This window comes from Rhipicephalus sanguineus, chromosome 4, assembly GCF_013339695.2.
Source record: "Rhipicephalus sanguineus isolate Rsan-2018 chromosome 4, BIME_Rsan_1.4, whole genome shotgun sequence".
Taxonomy (NCBI): domain Eukaryota; kingdom Metazoa; phylum Arthropoda; class Arachnida; order Ixodida; family Ixodidae; genus Rhipicephalus; species Rhipicephalus sanguineus.
Genome location: NC_051179.1, coordinates 52,431,721 through 52,451,467, shown reverse-complemented (window position 1 = coordinate 52,451,467; position 19,747 = coordinate 52,431,721). Strand labels below are relative to the sequence as shown.

Here is a 19,747-nt window from a genome sequence, read left to right as displayed (position 1 = left end):
GTTAAAGGAACAAGCCTCCTTTCTCTCGCATGAAGAGGCACTGCTTTGGGCACTCAATTGCCGCGCGGGCACAGTTTCACGATAGAAATAACAGGTGCTTGTAGTATAATCAATTAGCGTACACAAAGCCGTTTATATGTACTAATAATCATCATCTTCCGCATAATAATGGTAGTTCTGGATACATTGTTATCGTCCTGCATTGTTGTAGGTGACTTTTTTGTCAGAAATATATTTAGTTCACTCTTCCAAAGAATAGGTGTTCGTGTTCTCCGCTCAACGACTTTTCTAACAGAGTATAGAGGGTGTCAACACCGAAACGAATAACCAAAAAAAAAAGTACCGTCACATTGACTACCAGGAAAATAGTAGGTAATAATCGTAGACAGGCCAAAATAGAGGTCGTACATATATCGCGTAATTGAGGTGCATAGAAACAGCGGGACTTTCTGTGATTTTTTTTTATTCTTCCTGCTACATGTTCGAACGAATGCAGAGGAAAGTCGACGAAGCAAAGGTAAATGCGGAAAAATTGAAGCAGAAGCTTCCTACTGAAGAATTTTCACATATTACTTAAGCGTGTTTTACAATTAAATCATTTCACCAACATGCGTCATTATTAGCCAACATTAACGAGTGATAACCACTGTTGGTAGTATCCGAGTAATTACAGTAAGTTATGCGCTGCTAGCATGCTGTTAATAAGGGAGCCGAAAAACCCCGACACCCATCACCGCTCTGCACTCTCTCCAGGATCTGTACACTTCTTATAACGCCTTACGCGATGTCTTACAGACGGACGGACGGACGCACGAATTAAAGGAGGCACGGGAATACTGACGCATCGAAACAACATGAAACAAAAAATAAGCGCTTTTTAAATAAAAGAAACTGTCTCAAAGTACGCCTCGTTTAACATCGCTGCGCAGGATTTTCGAACTGTGAGTTCCATCATGTTACATTAGGACTATTGTTGAGCACACATTTAATAGCGAAGACAGCTTCAACTACACTCTAAGAAAAAAAATGTCATTTGACTCTTTTTTGTGAGTCCTGACTTGACGTCTCGTTTTAAGGAAGGTCATATTTGTGGCAACTCTTTTATGAGGTCGTCATGCTTTCGTCGGAGAGTCGTGGGACCTAAAAAGAGTTGAACGTGTCTCTTTTAAAGAGTCATATGCATGGCAAGTACTCGCCGAAAAGAGTAACAGATACTCTTTCTCTTCTTAGACTGTACTCTATTTTGCTCCTTGCTTTGAATACGCGTATAATTGCCGTATAATTGCCAGAAATACTTACAGGTCCCGTTATTTTGTTCGAATATTCGCAGAGGACCCATCGGTCACAACAACCGTCCAGCTACCGTGGTCGCCCTTCACGAGCCCGCGTTCGACAGGCCGGTTCTTCACCACGCGGTTCCAACCGACGACGATTCCCGGTACCGGATCGTCCACCCACGTACCCGGTGGAAGCACGAGACACGGCGCACCGGTTACGCGATTCGAACCAACAACCATTCCTGGCCTGTCTCACCGTGCACCAGGCGCAATTACGAAGGGCGGTGTGCTGTTTACACGGACCGCCTTCCCGACCTCCACCGAGTCTACAAAAACCACCGAGCGCTTCCGCCCTGAGCAGACAGCGTTTCCCAGCTCGTTGTACGACGACCTGTCTTCCCCTCAACCCGTTCCTGACGTTACCAATCCCGTGAAGAGGTACACGACTCACCTGCCACCACCGGAAGAAACGGAAAGCACCTCAGACGCTGCAGGCGGAGCCCAAAGCACCGACTCCATGAAGCCACTGGAAGCTGCTGTACAGAGTCAGGACGTTGATGACAAGCTCAAGTCGACGGTGGGCAAGGACGCCGCCGGAACCACCGCTGCAGTAGGCGGTACCGACGGTGAGGCTCGCACCGTGGCACGGCACATTTTCCCCGCAACTATTGTACCTGGTGCAGCAGTTCCCGTCGTTCCGGCTGTGCTCCCAGAAGCTGGTCCAGTCGTGATCGCCAATGTTCCTGTTCACCCAGTGGTCACAACTGTGGGACTCGGAACTGTTCAGCCCACCGTCACTGGAACTGTGCTGCATACTGATGGAGGCGTCGGGGCGACGTCGTCCACCGGGATACAAGGAGGAGCAGTAACCGGGGAAGGAGCTCTTTCCACCTCTTCCGGTACCGTCATGGCGGGAGCTGATCATTCTGGAACCGCCCCCGCTGTCGAAACCTATCATGGTGCAGCAGTCGACAGTGCTGCGACCACAGGTGCCTCTGTGGGAGACGCTACGCACGCCCTGGCTGCTAGCGACGCCACAACTCAAGACGACGCGTCCTCTCCGATGGTCACTGCTACTTCCGAGCTACATAACGGTGCTTCCAGCACTGGTGCAGTAACGGATGCCTCAACATCCACGTCTGGCGTAAATACTGACAGTACAATTCACGCGATGGCGACAGCAAGCGGCCATGTCGAGGGAACCGATCAGGCTGCACCAGAAGGCGTTACAGCTTCGCAGACACTTACACCAGGTGCTGCTTCCGTTTCAACAGAAACTACTAGCACTTCGGGCCCAACTGACCCCGCCAGCACCGCTGCAGGAAACGTCCCAGATGCGACTGTCACTCACACAGCGGAAGCCGGCACCGGTGGAGCCACTGATCTCTCCGCTGGAGCAGATGCCAGTAGCACGTCTGCGCACCAAAGCGACTCTGCTGGGGACACCGCAAAGAAAGCCAGCGATTGCGGTTCTGCGACTATGCTCGCCGATGCTCCTGCCCCTGCGTCGGCTGCTACTGACTCCTCTGCAACGAACCCCATCGATTCTAAATCAGGTCCGACTACCGGCGAAGCAGGCTCTGCAGCTACTTCCTCTGGTGCTGTCCCCGCAAAAGCTTCCGGTGATGCTGCACCAGTGACGGGTTTCGCTGATGCTTTCCCAGCAGCGTCTAACGGTGACGCTACATCAGCCTCGGCTCCAGGCAATGATGCCGCAGCCACCACTACCGCCGACGCCACCCCTGCACCAGCTTCCGGCGACGCTACCCCTCCATCGCCATCCGTACCAGCAACGCCTTCCGGTGACGCTGCGCCTGCCACGGATTCCGCTGACTCTGCTCCTGCCGCCGCTTCCGGTGACGCTTCCCCTGCCGCGGCTTCTGGTGACGCTGCTCCTGCCGCGGCTTCTGGGGACGCTGCCCCTGCCGAGGCGTCCAGTGACGCTGCCCCTTCAACGCCCTCCGGTGAGGCCACACCAGTAACGGCTTTTGCTGATGCTGCCCCAGCAGTGTCTTCCGTTGACGCTGCTTCAGCAACGGCTCCAGGCGATGCTGCCACTGCCACCCCTGCACCAGCTGCCGGTGACGCTACTCCTGCACCGCTATCTGGTGATGCTACTGCAACCACTGCAAGCGGTGAGGCCCAGACACCTGCTTCGGGAGATGCTGTTAGCGCACCAGCTTCCACTGAATCTGTCCCCGCTACCGGTTCTAGCGACTCCACTCTTGAAACTGCAACAGGTGATTCCGCTCTTGCAACGGGCCCTGGTGAATCTAGCCCTGCAACTACAACCGGTGACTCCGCAGCTTCCACCACAGCTGAAAATTCGGTCTCGACAGGCACTTCTGGTGACTCCGCTCTCGGTAACGACCTCACTAGTACACCTGATGTTACTACAGGAAGCATTTCTGCTGCCGGGCACGATGAGTCAGCGTCCCCGACCACTGGGCCTAGCGCTGAAGATCACACTGGGGAAACCACCCCGAAGCCATTCACCAGTTCTGACACTGCCAGCGAAGCCACTCCAGCTTCTACTGATGCCCCGGCTTCTAGTGATGCCCCAGCTTCTACCGATGCTCCAACTTCTACCGATGCTCCTGCTTCTACTGATGCTCCTGCTTCTGCTGATGCCCCAGCTGCTGCTGATGCCCCAGCTCCTGCTGATGCTCCGGCTCCTGCTGATGCTCCAGCTCCTGCTGATGCCCCAGCTCCTGCTGATGCTCCAGCTCCTGCTGATGCCCCAGTTGCTACTGACGCCCCAGTTTCTACTGACGCCCCAGTTTCTACTGACGCCCCAGTTTCCACTGATACCAGCTCTACTAGCATTGCTGGCGCTGACTCTACAAAGGAAGGTGCCGCAAGTGCTGGAGGTGCTGGTTCAGACACGGAAGTTGGGTCAGCAACGTTTGGAAGCCGAGGTTCCGTTCAAGACGGAGAGAGTTCTGGGTCCAACGACATCACACCAGCTCCCCCAGCGTCACCAGAGTTGACGACGCCTGCCACTGCCCCTTCACCGTCTGTTACCGAGGATAAAGCTACCGAACAAGAAAGCAGTAGCGAATCAAATGCTGAGCAACCAGCAGTGCAAGGAGCCGACCAAACAACGACTACGGCGGCATCAGTGGTGCCAGAGGCCGTTTCGACAACCGTGGGGGCTGCGTCAGTGACACCATCATCTACCGAGGCTGCGACTTTCGGAGACAGCCAACCGAGCATGGCTGCCGAAGAACACCCTCTTGGTGACGAGCCTCACCATGACGAAGGAGTGGGCTACAGCACTGAAGCTCCGAAGCAGGAAGACAAGCCAGTTACTGATGCTCCAGCCTCTCCACCCGTGGACGAGCACCCGCTGGGTGACGCCCCAGTTGTCCCAGATGTCAAGACTGAAGAAAATGAGGCTGTGCCACCCAAAGACAGCAATGAATCTGGCGCGCCTCAGCGGGATGAAAAATCTAACGACGTTTCAGACAGCGCTGGTCCCGCTGATTCAGCCACTCCAGTAGAACAAGGACCGGCTACCGATGCTTTTGGAGCTGGAAGTGGAACCGACAGCACTTCATCTGAGGCGCCGAAGAGTGAGGACACCACAGTTTCTCAAAACGTGGAACGTGAAGAACATCCTGAAGGCGAGCCAGAAGCTACAACCGCACAGCCAGCGGAAACACCCATAACTACGACAGAAGCGCCGCATCCCGACGTGGACACCGCACAGCCAGGGGAAACACCCACAACTACGACAGAAGCGCCGCACCACGACGTGGATGATGACTCCGGCAGGACGCCAGTAAGCGAGACGCCAATTGTGCCGGAAGAGGCGCACACAGTATCACCGGACAACGAGGCAGAGAAGCCCGAAGCGTCCACTGAGCCCCCGCAGAACGATGCACCTCCGTCAGATGACGCAGCTACAGGCGACAGCGGCGCACCACATGACGACGGCGCGGCTCCGGAAACCCCTGTTCCAGCAGCCGAAGGTGGTGGCGATTTACCGCCCATTGGCGCTGCTCCTGCGGCACCAGAACCAGCGCCACAACCTGCACCAACGCCAAAGTCAAGCAGTGGCAATGGAGGCGGCAACGGTCACGGCCACGAGCACAAACCACACGTACACCACGATTATGGAGGAAGGGTTCCTCCCACGATTGAGCAGCTCCTAGCACAGCTGAGCCCGGACACAAGACGGCAGTATGAGCTGGACCATGGCATTATTTCCACACCGTCCGGAGGAGAGCCGCCCGCGAACGGCGGCGACTCGGGACCTCCGAAGACTGACACTGAAGGCGGCTCGGCTGACGGCGACCACGCTACTCCGGCCACGAACTCTGGCGACAACCAGCCTGACACCACGACGCCCTCATCTGCCGATGGAGTTGGACATGACGGTGGCGATGAAGATACCAAGACTAATGAGGTGACCGATGCTCCCAAGGCCACCGAATTCCCTACCCGTTACACGACGACACCTCCTTCTGCGGGCGATAATGGCCACAACGGTGACGCGAGTGGCGACGACGATAAAACCAAATCGGAAGACGCTACCGCAGCCATGACGCACGACCCAATTGTCCAGTTAGTGAAGGCTGGCATTCCCGACCTGCATCTCGAAGGTGCAGAGCCCCACAGGGACAGAAGGCGTTCTGAGCGGCGGGCTCACTGAGACGACTGCTAGTGGTTTGGTATGGCCCCAGCTTACCGACACTCTAGGTTGTGAAGCTCCCAACAGTGTGGAGTCTAGGCGCACTATAACTGACACTGCTGCCAGGTAGGCAAGAAAATGTGTTGTTGACGTAAGGATTCCGCGCTGGTGAATTTTGAAACGTAAAATTCACTCTGATGAATGAAATTGAGCTTCGCTCAAAGCAATAACTGAACCGCTCTGTGATCACCGTTATCCCCGAAAAAGAAATACCACTGGGGTTGTCATCGAGTGAAATCCGATAATCATTTTCTAGCTTTAAACAGGATACGACTTTGCTACCTGCATCGGCCCTCGGGGCAGCACTTGTATTTTTCCTTTAGGAGAACTTTAGCCAAGGGCCCACGTTGGGTCACGGAGCTTCACAACGTAGAACACCTGGCAACTTGGGGCGATGCCTCACGCATCTAGGGGACTGTGATGCACACGTCATCGGCGCCCTGAGTGTCGTCCATCCATTGTACATACTCGCTGGGGTGCGGGTCACAAGCCGGGGAAACAAGCCGAGGCGCCACGTGTGCGTCTCGGCGTGGTGGCAGCTACAAATTCTGCATCGCAGAAAGATGACACGCCAACAGTAACGGAGCAAAAAATGAAGAAAATCTCCAGTAAATTGTTTTATAAACTTACGAATAAGGAAAGCGTATGTTGGAAAACGATTGTACACAAAAATTACTCAAGCAAGCACTTAACGGCAGCGTAGTACACATGATTCCAACACCGGAGAACACTAAACTTAACAAGCGCTGCGAATTCGAGCAGCTCAAGTACCAAAAAATGTGCACTGCCTGCGACATTATACCGACCACAGGCGGTACTCTGAGGTCGGTAATCAGAAAAGAAATTAGTTGCAGCTGGAAGCTGAACAATCTGGCATTGAAAGATGAACGGAGCTTTGTGGTTATGACGCAGCCGTGCCGGTATCTGCGAGCTTTTTCTGAGGCGATATTGCGAATAGTCCGTTACAGCCTAATAATAAATCTAAGCTTCGCCCACAGCCGTCGCTGTGCCACACAGATAAAATTTGCATAGATACCCCACCCAATTGCATTTGCTCATTTCCGTGACGTAATGCACTTTTAACGTGTTTCCGGTAAGCGATTTTCCTATACAGACGCATGTTCGTGTCCCTGGCTTTCGGCCGAAAAGCTTGAACTTCTTGCAAATTTCAGCAAAGATTCCGACATCACTCTCGAGGAAACTTAATATTTTTGGTCTGGACGACGAACTTCTAATTATCAGTATGCGTAGTACTTATGATACTTATGGTTACAATGGAAACCACCTAGCACGACTCTCAGGCACAGATGAATGGCAGGCGCGTATCAATTCTGGGGGCGGAGCTTATATTTATTATTAGGCTTTAACCGACTATAGTTCCTCCGAACGGGACGAACTACTTACTGTAAAGGGACGTATCCTACTTGAGAGAAACCGGCAGGTCAACGTACGTGAGAGTGAGTGGAGCTGAGTGAAACATGCCTTAACGCCAAGTGCAATTGACGAGATATACCAGCGCGGGGCTTAGCTCAAATGCGACGGAGGCGGCTCGACGTCTTTCTGCGGTGACTCGCTTAGGGGCACAGTCGGGGGGTCTGGAGGCATCCTGTGTCTACACTTTTCATCTGTTATTATTTTTTTCCTTTTATTATTATTATTGTTTTACATGGTTCAATCATCCACTGTTCAGCGAGGCTGGTTATGTATTATTGGTGTGCTGTTGCCAATAAACACCTTTCTGAATGGCTTTGTTAAAAAAAAAAGCGAATGTGTTCAGTGTTGATTCTTTCTTGGCGGTTGTTCTGTCGTTGCAAGATAACATTGCCAAACAACCCTATTGTGTTGCAACGGTTCAACGGTTGTCTAGTTTAATGAAACACAGCCAGTACATTCATAAAGAGGTAAGGTTGTTCACCACTGTCTTGACAGCACGCTCTGCAATGGGACAAATTTTGGCGCCGAATGCTACGAAATGGAAGTAAACAACTTTTGAAGAGTGTTTTACCTACAGCATGACAACGTCTACGTAAATCTGCATCGCATAAAAAATGTTGCGGAAAAGAAAAATGTCCACTACGAAAACGCACGCTTCGCAATTGAGACTTTCTTTTGGCGGAAACACCAAACAATAATGAAACCTCGAAGACTGCAATGTTTGCACGACTTCATCAGGACGAGGCGGTCACGTCCATAACTACACAGGGATTACAGGACTTCACGTTTCGCAGCTCTGATCGATGGTGGAACACTAAGTCTCATATCTAAGAAAGCTCCTAGCTGATGACGCACGAATAGCGGTGACCTTCAAGTGCGACAGTGACGCCCAACGTAAGTACGCGGTTTATTAGTACAATAATGAAATTTAGACATAAGCGGGCCACACCGGGGGCACAGAAACTGATCGCTTCAAATAGAGGGGGGGGGGGGGATTGTTCAATCCAAAAAGGTGCCAAAAGAGCAGCAGCGAAACGATTATCTATATGGCACCCATCACTGGTTATGTACGCCGGCGCAGTTTTTGTAAAAACTCTACTGCTTTTTTTATGCATTTAACATTGCTGCGAACAGATTCTGTTTCGGGAAGTTACGCGAATGATCGCAAGGAAGTGGCTGGTATTCTTTTATGTTTTCTGCAAGAGACCGGTCTAATTGATACACGGTGATGACATAGCACAAGTAAAGAGTCGCTCAGGCAGAGCAGTCGCAGGCTAACACCGCCTGTGGCGACATCACCACCGCCACCACTACCACTAAACTATTTTAAAAACTACGTCTGTTTTTACTGTACACGTGAGTGACTCCTACTGGTTCATCTGGGTTAATCTTTCGAACAATGCGTGACGCTGTGCTATACGATTACACAACGCTACATGCGCGTGTGCCAGCAACGGTACGCAAAGATGCAATTCATTATGCCAGTTGGATGCCAGAGGAGAGAGCGAGCCCAGCAAGTATGTGGCCTGGTTTGTTTCCCTTCCGCTGATTCTCCTACGGCCTCCATGCGTGCTAAATCGTAGCGCTGCGAAGACATTTGCCGCACTCCGGACACAACCGTGTAAAATTACTGCACCCTACTGCAGTATATATTAAGGCGAAAGCCTCAGTGTTTACTGCAGTCAGGTGCAGTAAATATTAAACGCGGAGGTTAAACGCGAAACGCGAAAGTTCACCGGCGTCCCGCGTCAGCGTCCTCCGTCCGCGGCGTCAACACGATTGATGCAAAACAAATATCACGTGATGACGTCCCACATGACGTCATCATGACCTCGCTGTAACGTCATATAACGTGTTGCCACGTGGTGTCGTCATCCCATGGTATCATTGCTTGGTCAAATGTGGGCCGATTCCAGAGGCAGTGCAAAACCATGTGACGTGCAGAAAGCTTACAATGTCTCCGATCCTGGAGGCATTGCAGAAAACCACGTTAGTTGCAGAAAGCATTCGAAGGAGGGCACGGGCGGTTCAATACATCGACTTGGGGGGAAAAGAAGATGGCGTTCGCCTTCGAGTCGACTGAGGCGGATGCAAAACGGGCCCTGTAAGTGTCATTCAGCTGGCAAGGACTCAGCTCTAAAAAGCATGGACAAATCACGAAGTCATTGCAATGAAACGGTTGACTTTCACTGTTTAATTATACGGTTTAGTAACGTTTTTGGTGGTTTTGGTGATCTGGATGTGCCTGCAACGTCCGTGGTCGCTGGTGAACCACGACCCGCGAGTCACCGGCTCTAAACCACACAAAAGCACCTATATATTCCGTTTCATACATCACGTGCAACGCTGTGGAAGCTTTGCAAGAAGTTCGCTTAGCAAAATATACAAGTCCGCGCATTTCGCGCTGTTGTAAACGTGACCTCCGCAATAAGCTCCGGCTGCGCGCCACCGTAAATGACTGCACAGGCCTCTATACGAAACCAAAGAGACGCTAAACGATCCAGAACATCCTACTGACAACCGCATATTTGCTTATTCTCAAGGCACAAAGCATCTTCATTCATTACTTAGTCTAAAAAAAATTCACAGCATATCCACGGGTGAATGATGAAGAGCTTGGGCGAAGCTCCTGAAGCAGTGGGATGTAGTGGGAAGCAGTGTGGTGGGAAGCAGTAGGAAGTAGTGGGATGTTTGCAAAGACGAAGTAGTGGGCAGTTTGCAAAGGTGGCTTCCGTTCCCCCTCATTATAACGGCTTTATGATCGGTAAAGTAATGGATCGGTGATGGATCGTAGTGGGATGATGCAAAGACGAAGGTGTGGGCAGTTTGCAAAGGATCGGTGATGGGTCGTAGTATACTGCCGGTTACGCCTTACGCCGGACGCGTGACAAGGTTAGGCTAAGAGGAGCTTCGCCCCTAAAAATCCCATAGCCGGTGGTAAAATTAGTCAACTATTTCTTGGTGCGAACAATCTACTCCCAGAAGTCTCGCTAGGATCCATAGCGTTGCACCGTATGTATGAAACGGAGTATAGCGGGTCGAATCACATGGCGCGAGGTGTGCACAATATCGTAAAAGAAAGAAGAAGCGAAGCCCAGCGTTAGCGTAGCTGGCTTAGAAAACAAGTGAGCGGAAAGCAAGCTGACGGGTTCGAAAATAGTCATGGCGTCTCCCGAAAATCAAGAGCACGACCAGCAGAAAGCGACTACGCCGGGGGAGCAGCCTACGAAGTCCTCAGGTTTGCTATGTCACGCTTTTTTCGCCAGTGCGATCGGGCGAGTAGCCTATAGCCTCTGCGATCCTATGCGCTCATTCCCGATCGACCCAACACGAAAAACTGTCAACGTTGTTGATGGCACTGTTCCTTCCTTCGGTAGCTTGTACAGTACTCGCGTATTGAAACACGACATCATTTTTAGTATAATGTCTGCTATAAGCGACTGCTCGATGTAATTAGTTCATGTCGGTGCAAATCTGACCGCTAAAGGTAATGTTGGCTCTGACGTAAGAGTCCGAGTAAAGTTTACGCCGATATGACACGAACTGTACACGCTGGAAGCGTAAGTGCGTGCACCACTTTTCCCTAAATTTTCGCGTTTCAACCCGTAAGAGTACTCTATAGCTAGCTGTGTTTCGTGAACACATGGCCCACCTGTACACACATTTGCAGGTTTGCTCTCAAAAGAGCAGCGGCTTCTGACGTCGATATAATCTCACATGCTCGACTGCCGCTCTCTGTGAATCCTGCCGGGGAAACACCTTAGACTGATTACCGAAGACACGGAGAGTAGCAGTCGTGGAGTTTTCTATGTACAATAATTTTTGTAAGAAACTCTACGGTAGCAACAACGCTTGTGACTTGTTCTCTGACATAAAGCTCAATGGGTAAAACACCGTATTGGATAATCACGCTGTAGCGAATACGGGGACAGACTTTCAAGAATACAGAGTGCAAACTCACTATAGCAAACAGTAGTTAGTTCGCGCTCTGTGTTGCTTAACATCCATATCAGGCGATCGTGCACTAACGTTATAGCGCGATTCTACATGACAGCATTCGAAATGCTCCGTTATTATTTTTTCTTAGGGGGGGAGGGGGTATTATCGTAGAATACCAAATTGTGTCGTTACACACGTTTCGCTGTAGCAGTTAAGTAAGCAGAATTCTCAGGTCACGCAGTGATAGCTGTTTGCTATCGGTATACGTCATCGACACCAGATGACGCCATCAACGCGGCTATACTAAAGTCCCTTCGGGTATTCAGTACTTATTAAGTGGTTGGCGTTTCATACAACGCCGTGTGCTATACTCCACTCTATTCTCCTATACTATACCATACTCTACTACACCCGACACGTACTGTAAGCAAGAAACGTTTAGAACAGTGGTCGAAAGAAAGCGTGATGAAGTTGATATAGCAGGAGACGTTGCAGGAGTAAAAAGTATGTGAAAACATAGAGCTTGTATAAGAAAATAGAGAGAAAAACACGAGATAGCCCGGTTGCAAGACTTTAACATACAGAGTAATACACGATTGCAAAGAAGAGTCCAGGGGACTAGTACTGGCCACCTCATTTCGAAGGTATGTTAATAAGGATAATCATCATCATCACTTTACGTAGACTTAACCCGGTTCTTTCAGAGAGTTAAAATGCTTACGGTTAAGTTGAAATTCTGCCTTCAGCGACTTTATACTAAAGCGCATCATAACCTCCACGATAATATTATTTGACCTACACTCCTTATCTTCGCCCATAAGCCCACGCAAAGACACGTGGCAGCTGCGTTATCAGTATGACCACGGCCCAAGTAGAGTAACGTCCTTAATCGTTCCCAGTCATTTGCTACTTAGTGGACGTAATTTTCTACCGATGATTCTCGTCCGTATGGTATCGATCGTCACGCCGTATCGTGACTTCGTCGATTAAAGCGCGCCGCTTTGCGATCTGTATAAGTGCGACGAGTAAAAAGATAACAATATAGTGGGATAGCTCTTTACATAATGAAAAAGATGCTTCGGCCGAGATTACAGAGTGTTCATTATTATGGTTATGAAGCGTGTTCGCTGACACCGATGGACGGGATGCCAAAGATAGCCTACGTTTCATTCATGCGGCGCGCCAGAAGGAACGAGTATCACATTAAGTGCGGAGCACTTCAGGGACCCGGATTGTCGTCCAGCTATGCCATGGAGGAAGGAATACTTCCTTCCTCCATGAGCTATGTATCTCATGTGGCGTGATCACACTCACAGTAAAGCGCTCAATACAGGCCATAACAAAGCTAGCAGTGCTAAAAACCGGGTTACAATGAACGAACAAGGCCTAAAATAATATAATTAACAGAAATAAGCAAGAAGTAACTGCAATAATAAAATAAAAATCGCTAAAAATGTTTCGGCAACCTGCGGTTGACTCCGGAACTACGCAAGAGAGGGCGCCACCGTGTCGCCGAGTGAGCGAATGCCCCTCCCCCTAGGCTTCTCCGGCGCTGTGTCGCTATATCTGATGAGGGACACGACCTGGCGGACCTCGCTGCAGACGACGCGTATCTCAACTGCCGTAACAGCAGGAAGTCGATAAAGCGCAGCAGAAAGTAGCGTACATGTCGCACACCGAGTTTGCGAATCTTCCTGACAAGATTCCACTTATGTCGGGGAAACCCCACATGCTTACCTCAAACATTGGCGTCATCGACGCCGTGGTAAACGGCGCAGTGGGAACTCTACGAACGGGAATCGCTGGGTGTCCGTGCTACGCACTTCCTCAAGTTTCGCAGTAGTGGAGCTGCCACACATTTTTTTTTTCCGCCATACGATAGGTGGTCTGATAATGTGGGAGTCTTAAGTGGTCCTCCTGTTTTACACATCGTGCGCGAATAGCCACATATTCAATGACTATATACTTTAGACAGCAAGCAATCGTGCATAAGATGGCAAGAACTAAAGGCCAATAACAATCATGGAAACGTTCCGGGGGACTACCGCCTATACTTAAAGCACCGTGGGCCGAAATATGATCCCCGTCTTCGAAAAGAGAATGCACGAAGGAATACGTAGTGCTCCGCATAATCGGTCAGCGCGTACTCTGGTCGGCTTAACGTTAAGAAATAAATGTCAATTCTGCGTAGCATAACTATGCGCCTCCGCAATCCGCATATGCCCAGAAACTGAGAACCACTACGTCCGCAGCACACCTGTGCCTGCAGAAGTATGCCCCATTAAAGGAGTGCTTTAACAGTGGAGTGTGGTCGAAGCACAGTACACAGTATGAGAAGTGTGCATCGATCGTCAAAAAGCTTTAAAATGCAGCTCTTAAGGCAAGCAAGACTCCACTGCCTCAAAAAAAAAAAAAAAGAAAGAACGTATCGTGAAATTTATAAGCGCTGTACTGCCAGGTTTAAACATCAAGATCAATCTTACAACTCGCATCCTGATGGCGCGCAAATCTGTCCTGATTTGCGCTATACATACCGTATAAAAAACTATGCTGTACTCAGGCCCGTAGCCAGGAATTTTTTTCGGGGGGGGGGGGGGGGGGGCACTTGCTGAAAACCTTGACTTTTTGAGAAAAACAACTATTTTCATTACTTATTTTTGGTAAAAACACATACGTCACCAAAATGTCGAGGGGGGGAGGGCTTGTCCCCCCCCCCGCCCCTGGCTACGGGCCTGGCTGCACTATACTATATAATCCAAACAATGCAGAAGCTCAGGGGAAGGTGAAAGTCTGGAGAGATGAAAAATCCTTGAACAGGGGGTATTGCTGCAGACAGCGTTTCGAGAATTGTCTTCGCAAAGGCAGCAACGAAGACAAGTCGACTTTTCGAAACGTTGGCTCAGCGACAACCCCTGTTTAAGGATGTTCTATCTATACGGTACTATATTACGCAATATCACACCGTGTTGTACTATATACTATGCTATAATATAGTATACTATACCATACCATTGCTATGCTGTAGGTGCCACGTCCCCAGCGTTCCCAAGTCGATCTACTGCCGACACCATTGCGCACTCGTCTGGAGTAGCCGCTGTGACAAAGGCTAGGTCTACGTCCTGGGCAGCTCTTAGTGCGCAGCTGCCAGGGATCGGGTCTGTTCGGAGTTCCGGGGAGCGTTCTTCGCCAATATCATTGAATGTCAGCGTGGAAACCACCGCGAAGTCTGGCCACACCGAGCTCCAACAAAAGCACGGCGTGTCTTCGCCGCCTAGCTCCGCACTGTCGATCTCGAAAACACTTTCGAAGAAGTCGGGGGTGAGCCGCCGCTCGTACACGCCGAAGAGTTGGTCAGCGACCTTCTCTACGGAGGCTTCGAAGCAACCAATGGAGCGTGCGGCTGACAAACGTCTGTCAGTGCCAGAAAACAAGGTAACGAGATATCAAGTACAGCAGTAACGCCATATTGAGGCTTGCTCTATGTACTTGCGTGCCTCCGCTTAGCCATGACTGTGCGGAATTTTATTATCGAAGTAAGTTATACATCCTATATTGGGTTGCACCCATCTCTCGGTGCTTGACTGGTCTGGAGACCAGTCAAGCTCGCTGCTTCATCGGTATATACCACTCATATCCAATTGAGTCAAAGTGAAGTTTTGTCGCCATTTGGTCTTCAAGCGATAACGAAAGCGTCGAGTTTGAGGTGGCCCTCTTTCGAACACTGGTCGAGGCCAGTCACTATATAATCGCGTGTCATCGTACATTTCAAAATACTATAGTAAAAACTTATGAGGCTTTACGCGGCAGGACCACGATATGACTATGAATGACGCCGTAATGGAAGGGCCAGAGGGGCTGCGTGCCTCCGGCCGCAACTAGATATACTTTGAGCTGCCGCGGGCGTGGTCACCCGCTGTCGCGCGCGCTGTATCCTGTACAGCGATCAGGAGACGGCTCACACCTTTGTACGTGTTGTGTTCTCACCACTCGGTTTGCTATGAAGTGATAGACAGCACGAAGGTCGCTTCGCTCGATGCAGCGGTCGCGTTTCCATACGCCAGCGTTTTCTTTTTTTGTTTAGTTATGCCAGGTCCCATGCCTGCGGCGAAACTGCGACTTCTTCCTGAAGATCCTCACAGTCGTTTGATTTTCAATCATCACGCGTTCACAATAACGAAACCTGCATATACTTTTTCAGCACACTACAACCACATCTGCACTGGAGAACAGCAGCTACTCCCGAGCGCCGACTACAGCAGCTTCTGAGAAAAAGTCGCTGAGCATTTCCCTGCCGGTGCTGTCAGCCATGAACACCGGCACTGCGACCCCGGTATCACAGCACAGCGCTGCCCCGTAAGTCAAGACATGGCACGTTATAGTACGACCAGCACGTTGGTCATATCGTTCGTTCGTTCCAACTAAGCCAAGCCATGTCACAATAACGCTAATTAAGGCCACGCTAAATGAAACCTGGCTAATGTAGACCTTGCTAATTAGGATTGTACATTTGGTACCTTACTTATTAGGTCCCACCTAATTAAGATCTTGTAAATTACGGCCATGCTGATTAGGACCTTGCTTATTAGTACCATGCTATTAAGAACTTCTTATTAGGATCATAGTAATTTAGATCTGGCAAGTTAACGTCATGTTAATGAATATCTTGCTAATAAGCAGGCCTAATTGTCATAGTCTTACCTAGCACGATCCTAATCAGTAACCTGATAATTAGCGAGGTCTTAAAGTAAATAATAACACAGCCTACCATGAGTAACAAAATTTTAATTATCGGGATTTGAATTAGCGCTCCCTTTGTTGGCAAATCCCTAATCACAATGACCTTCATTATTATGGTCTTAACTAGGTTCATTTTAGCATAACTTGGCTTAATTGTCTTGACTAAGCATGAAGACTAAGACCATGAAGAAGAGGACGAAATGAGCCAGAGCGCGCATCGGCTCTCTGATGATGAGAGTTTTCTGTAGTTTAACGGCTCCGCTTTAAAAATGCTGATACGCACGTAGTATAATTAGCGGGTGTCATCACATCCCATTTATCTGAAGCACGACCACTTGACATTTTCTTTATAACTTGATATCAGCGTTCAGAAAAGAAAAAAAGAAAGATGACAGCGGTGCTCAAAAGAAGCGGGGCTCGTGTCCGGTTGCCGTAAAAGCCTAGCAGGCGACAGTTGCACAGCACGGCTTATAGCACGCATGCGCGTATTCTCGTTCGTTTCGATGCTGCTCTCCGTTGTACGGCGCTTATCAACTCGGTGGTCGATGCTCGCAAGTTCAGGTTTAAAAAATGGGCGGCTGTACATGGCACACCTCCTTGAGTTTTTCGTGTCGCTGTCCGTATGCGAAAACCCCTATTACCCTCTTGGGAGCATTGGAAGAAATCACTAATTCATTAGTTTTTCCATCGCTTTCTGGAAGGCACCAGAAGTTTTCATCACTAATGCTTCAAATGTGCGTTTGAATCAAAATGATTAAGCCCCTGGTGCCCTCTAGGGAGCGCTGGAAAAACTAATGAAATAAAGTGATAAAAACCAGTTACTACGTGTTTCGCCACGTCAGTCGAGTCGAGGCGCTGCGTTGGCACTGTCATCCGTATAACAATCACATAGGGCGACCGTACACTGGGAGAACGCCCGAGGAGCAGCTCATTTATTAGGAACGGCGACGAGAGCACAGACGGGAGTGTCCCCGTCGGCTCCGATGTTCATCCACCTACACAGAGTTTTGTTTTTCACGCATTTCCTCACACACCATCACGTGAATTCCGGCTCATCTCGGGTCGCACTTTTCCTCTCTGACTAACCTCAACGAGGTCGCCCACACCCGCGCGCGCGAGCTAACCCACCGCGCCGGATTGGACGCAGGCAGTACCTCGGGGACTGGTCGGGAGGTCTTTCGAGATCCTTTATTCACGTTCAACGAGGTTTGTAAGCACTACCAGCTGTCTAGACGAACGTTTCCTCTTCCGCACGAGAAACTTTTTAATCGAACTGTCCCGATTGTGGTGCGAGAAGCAATTTAGATCACATGCTCTGGCGGTGTCCCTCCTTACGGGGCCCTCAACGCCTCACTGAAGAAGAGTGGTGCTCCGAGCTAAGGAGCTCGAATCTACTACACCAGTTAAGGGCCGTCCAGAGGGCCCACGACGCGGCGGTGAGGCTTGGCCTCCCCGTCCCCACGTGGGAGCGGCCCGCGGCGCTGCCGCCCTGAACGGCTGCGGTGCTCCTCAGGACTATCTTAATAAAGTTCATTGTCTGTCTGTCTGTCTGTCTGTCTGTCTGTCTGTCTGTCTGTCTGTCTGTCTGTCTGTCTGTCTGTCTGTCTGTCTGTCTGTCTGTCTGTCTGTCTGTCTGTCTGTCTGTCTGTCTGTCTGTCTGTCTGTCTGTCTGTCTGTCCTTTAAAGCCTATTGACAATTTTTTCGACCATGAGTAACAGAAATTAGGTTGCTTCATTATTAAAATCACTGCATATAATGCGAGCTTTAAAAGCCCCGCGGAGAAAGACTTTGCCTTAAGCATAACTGAGTTTCATTGGTAAATGGGTAAAACGAACGTTGGCGACACTTCGTGCGTGCCCATTTTTTACATCAATACTCTACTCAGCTTTAGAATATATGATAGAAAAGGGAGCATAATTTCATATCGTACGAATGTCAACGATGCCGCCGACACAGCGAAACTAAACACAGTCTCTGCGTAACTCTGCTTGCAGAAGTCGCGCTGCATCCGTCTGTCTCTCCATTACAACGGTGCTCTTAGTCATCACCTTCGCTCTCCTGTACCTGCGGCCGCACTTCATTCGTGGAGTCGGGTTCATCTCACAACCTACCACCGCCAGAGTCCACGGCGCAAGTGAACCGGACGACTGCGTCGATACATCCACCCAGCTATCCGTCCAGCTCGCCGACGGCATCATATACGGAAAATCCAGCCAACCAGCGGACCCCTCGGAGCCTCACGTTCGCCACTTCTTCGGCATTCGCTACGCGGCATCGACGGCGGGCAGCCGGCGCTTCGGCGCGGCAGTAGCGTCCGCGCCGTGGGACACCAACGGCACGTTCCACGCATACGAGCACGGACCTCCGTGCGCCCAGATGTCCCCGACGAGCCGCACGCCCGTAGGCTCCGAAGACTGCTTGACGCTCTCTATCTGGTCGCCGTTCTTGTGCCAGCCGACCGACTTGCTCAAGACTGTCGTGGTCGCCTTGACCACCGACTGGTTCCAGACGGGCCACGTCACCGACTACCAGAACTCCTGGTGCCGGATGGCCGCCTACGGGGACGTCGTGGTGGTGGCGCTCAACGTAAGGCTCGGAGCGTTGGGGTACCTGAGAACGCCCATGGAAGAGGCGCCGGGCAACGCGGCTTTCACGGACGTCGCTCTCGCTCTGTCCTGGATACGTAGCAACGTGGGCGCCTTCTACGGCGATCCTACGCAGATGGTCGCTCTGGGTCTCGGAGGTGGAGGTCTGCTGCTGGCCACGGACCTTTTCGCCGCCGACCTGCGCTCCGCGCCCTACTTTAAGCGCTTCGTGCTCCACGGCCTGTCGCCGATGTCTCTGCTGCCGCGGAGCCAAGTCGCCGACGCGCGCATCCTGGCCAGGCATCTCGGATGCCTTGTCGACTCCGCAATGTTCACTGAGGCGACCCTGCGCTGCCTTAAGAACAGGGACTACAAGGACCTCGTGAGAGCGAGCCAGACGGTGGGCAACCTGGGATTTGTACCTTCGAGAGAGGTCAAGCCGCTCTCGTTCCACACACTCGTCAAGAACGTCGCGACCAGCCAGCTGACGGAAGTGAGCGTACTGTGCGGCTACAGCCTGCGAGACGCTCTCGCATACGTGGACGACGCCCTCGCGAAGAACAACGTGACGAGAGGAGGAGTCAAACCAAGCGAAATGATGACTCGGGCGGCACGCCTCTTCGGTCGCTCGAATGGTACTGGTGGTGGCGTTAATCTATCAGACAGAGCCAAAGCCTTCCTAGCCAGCCTGGACCGCTCGGGAGTTAGCCGGCTGCTCGTAGATGCCATGTACTACTGCCCGTTGCTAGACTTAGCATCAGAGGCTACCGAGAGAAAAGCCGTGGTGTTCTTCTATGTCTACATCGGTACTGGACTCTTTGAACCGATGTGGAACCTTACTGAACTGACTACGTTTGTGAAGACGGGGTGAGAGTCCTTTATTTTGGTCTGGCTTATCAGTTGAGATGCGCAGAGAGCTAGCTTGAGCTGAGCATGCTGTAAAACATCATACATAGCCACCTTATGTGGTCTATGCCATAAAATACGAACACAATACAAAGCCATATGTCACTCGACATGCATGTTTTAGACATCAAAATAGAATAATACGAGCAAATATTGCGTATAGAGACAGCCA

The 19,747-nt window shown here is 50.7% G+C and overlaps 2 protein-coding genes across 2 annotated transcripts in view; both read left to right on the top strand.

Annotated features, from left to right (window-relative positions):
- LOC119390000 (mucin-19) overlaps positions 1 to 6,556 on the top strand; it is a 94,142-nt gene extending 87,586 nt beyond the window's left edge. The window contains exon 6 of the mRNA XM_049414617.1: positions 1,331 to 6,556. Coding sequence (XP_049270574.1) covers positions 1,331 to 5,934 — 4,604 coding nt within the window. The 3' untranslated portion in view covers positions 5,935 to 6,556. The remainder of the gene's footprint in view (positions 1 to 1,330) is intronic.
- A 6,456-nt stretch (positions 6,557 to 13,012) lies between these two features.
- Positions 13,013 to 19,540, top strand: LOC119391201 (cholinesterase 2). Its single transcript, XM_037658874.1, has 3 exons — positions 13,013 to 13,111; positions 15,545 to 15,699; positions 18,079 to 19,540. Exons 1-3 carry the CDS (start codon positions 13,013 to 13,015, stop codon positions 19,538 to 19,540), a joined length of 1,716 nt encoding a protein of 571 aa, XP_037514802.1.
- The last annotated feature ends 207 nt before the right edge of the window (positions 19,541 to 19,747 follow it).